At 49.8% G+C, this 1,999-nt stretch overlaps 1 protein-coding gene across 1 annotated transcript; it reads right to left on the reverse strand.

The window, feature by feature from the left end:
- Nucleotides 1–1,270, reverse strand: LOC115397820 (uncharacterized). Its single transcript, XM_030104298.1, has 2 exons — nucleotides 1,261–1,270; nucleotides 1–885 (listed from the first exon to the last, which is right to left on the reverse strand). The coding sequence occupies exon 2, from the start codon at nucleotides 874–876 to the stop codon at nucleotides 1–3; it is 876 nt and encodes a 291-aa protein (XP_029960158.1). The 5' UTR covers nucleotides 877–885; nucleotides 1,261–1,270.
- Nucleotides 1,271–1,999: the final 729 nt, after the last annotated feature.

Consider the following 1,999-nt stretch of genomic DNA (forward strand, 5'->3'; position numbering starts at 1 on the left):
TCAGTGGTGGAAATACAGGTACAAGGTGAAACTTCCACACGGGCTGCTGGCTTGAGTGGTCTCCTTGATGCGGGCCCCGACCTCCTTGTACTGCTTGACGGCTCGCTGGGTGATCAGCCCCATGCCTTTTACGGGGCGATTCCCATCCTTCTTGTACCACAGGAACACCTGGTTTCTTCCGGTCCCCTTGTTCAGATCCATGTTGACCACGTCGTGTCCTTGTTGTTGGATGTTGTTGTACTCGTCATCACTGGTGGAGACCTGCAGATCCTTGATGGCTTCCTGCTGGTCGGTGGTCTTCAGGTACCAGATGTAGACCCGGTCCCCGTTCACAAACTTGTTGGTGTTGTCGTCCATCCTGGTGTAACCTCTCTGAAAGAGGTCAACGTCACTCTTCCAGGTGGAGGTGGCAGTGACGTCCCTGATGTAGACTGGGACTTCTCTCTCCACCCACAGGTAGACCCAGTTTCCTCCAGCGTGATGGTTCAGATCACAGGTCAGCCTCTCCCAGCCGAATCGAACCCTCTGGGCTTCGTCGGCGGCGTCTGTGGAGACGTAAAGGTCTTTGATGGCAACATCAGCATCTGTGTCACCCTTGTAGTACCACAGGAAGACGTTGGCTCCGCTTGTTCCAGCGTTGAGGTTCTTGTTGACCTTGCGGTACCCTGCATCAGAAAGGCCCTTTGCCATGTCATCAGTGTAAGAAAACTGAATCCTGGTGAGAGCCTGGCCTTCACACTCATCTTTGTACCAGAGGTGGACTTTGTTGCCTCCTGCTCCTTTGTTCAGGTTGACTTCATCCTTTCTGAAGCCATTTGCACGGAGCTGACTCTCTTCAATTTCATTCAGGGAAACGTCAATCTGAGTGATCGGCATGTTTGGTTCCTGCATCAGATCAGAAGAAAAGGTTCACGAGTGAACATCGAGTCAAACAGAATGTGAGGAAACAAAGATGACGTATCAGAGTTCAACGCTGTGTATTGTATGAGCTCTGTCAGTGTTTCCTGTTTCTCTGCTGACTCTACCACAAACTGTCCTCTTGAGGACAGTTGGACCGTGACACGTCCACCTGGACCGTGAGCTTGATGTGAACGTACAAACTGTGAAACATCAAACTGCTTCATTATATTGCAGACAAGGATCCTTTTCAAGACTTTCACATCTCTGAAGAAGATCCTGGACCCCCATCAGGTTCCTGGATGTGGCTGGCCACCGCATGCGAGGAAACAGGACGAGTCAACATGGAGGAAAGGAACTTACGTGAAGACAGACTGTGGCTGCTGGTCTAAAGTCTGCTGTATGCTGCTGTATGCTGCTGGTCACTGCTGGATGCTGCTGGTCGCTGCTGGATGCTGCTGGTCTGAAGTCTGCTATATGCTGCTGTATGCTGCTGGTCGCTGCTGGATGCTGCTGGTCGCTGCTGGATGCTGCTGTTCTGTCAAAGAATCACCTGTCTTTATATAGAGACCGACACGTGGATGTTGATTGCCAAATGACCGCCCATATCCGTGAAATTCTGCAGAAATCCCTGTGAATGATGCAACACTGCCATCATTCAGTCCCACACAGTTATCAGTACTCACCTCCTTGTTCCACACATTCCATCGTCGGTTATCAATCAAGTCGATTTCACAGCTGAGAAGTGTCGGCTCGTTCTCTTGGCCTGTTTTTTTTGTGTCTCGACTCAACATACATGTCCTGTCCACAAGACAAACAGTGAGAGTCACGGTGGGAACAAGATGCGAAGAAACTCCAGAGACAAAAGCTAAAGCAGACCTGAGAGGACTGTGGCCGTCAACTGGACAGCAGACACGTGGAGATTCGTCAATGTGGACGCAGAAACCGACACTAGCCGAACTGATATGAGCTTATTTTCAATAAAAACATTTGTCAAACGTGAAACTGATCAGATGTGTGAAGATGTGCTGAACTTTATCAAACTCAACCTGGGAGATTCATACTGTCAGCTGGAGGAAATAGAACATCGATGTCCTCTGGA

Source organism: Salarias fasciatus, chromosome 12, assembly GCF_902148845.1.
Source record: "Salarias fasciatus chromosome 12, fSalaFa1.1, whole genome shotgun sequence".
Lineage (NCBI taxonomy): Eukaryota > Metazoa > Chordata > Actinopteri > Blenniiformes > Blenniidae > Salarias > Salarias fasciatus.

Coding starts and splice junctions, on each gene's coding strand:
- LOC115397820 (XM_030104298.1), bottom strand. CDS start 876: ATGCCGATCACTCAGATTGACGTTTCCCTGAATGAAATTGAAGAGAGT.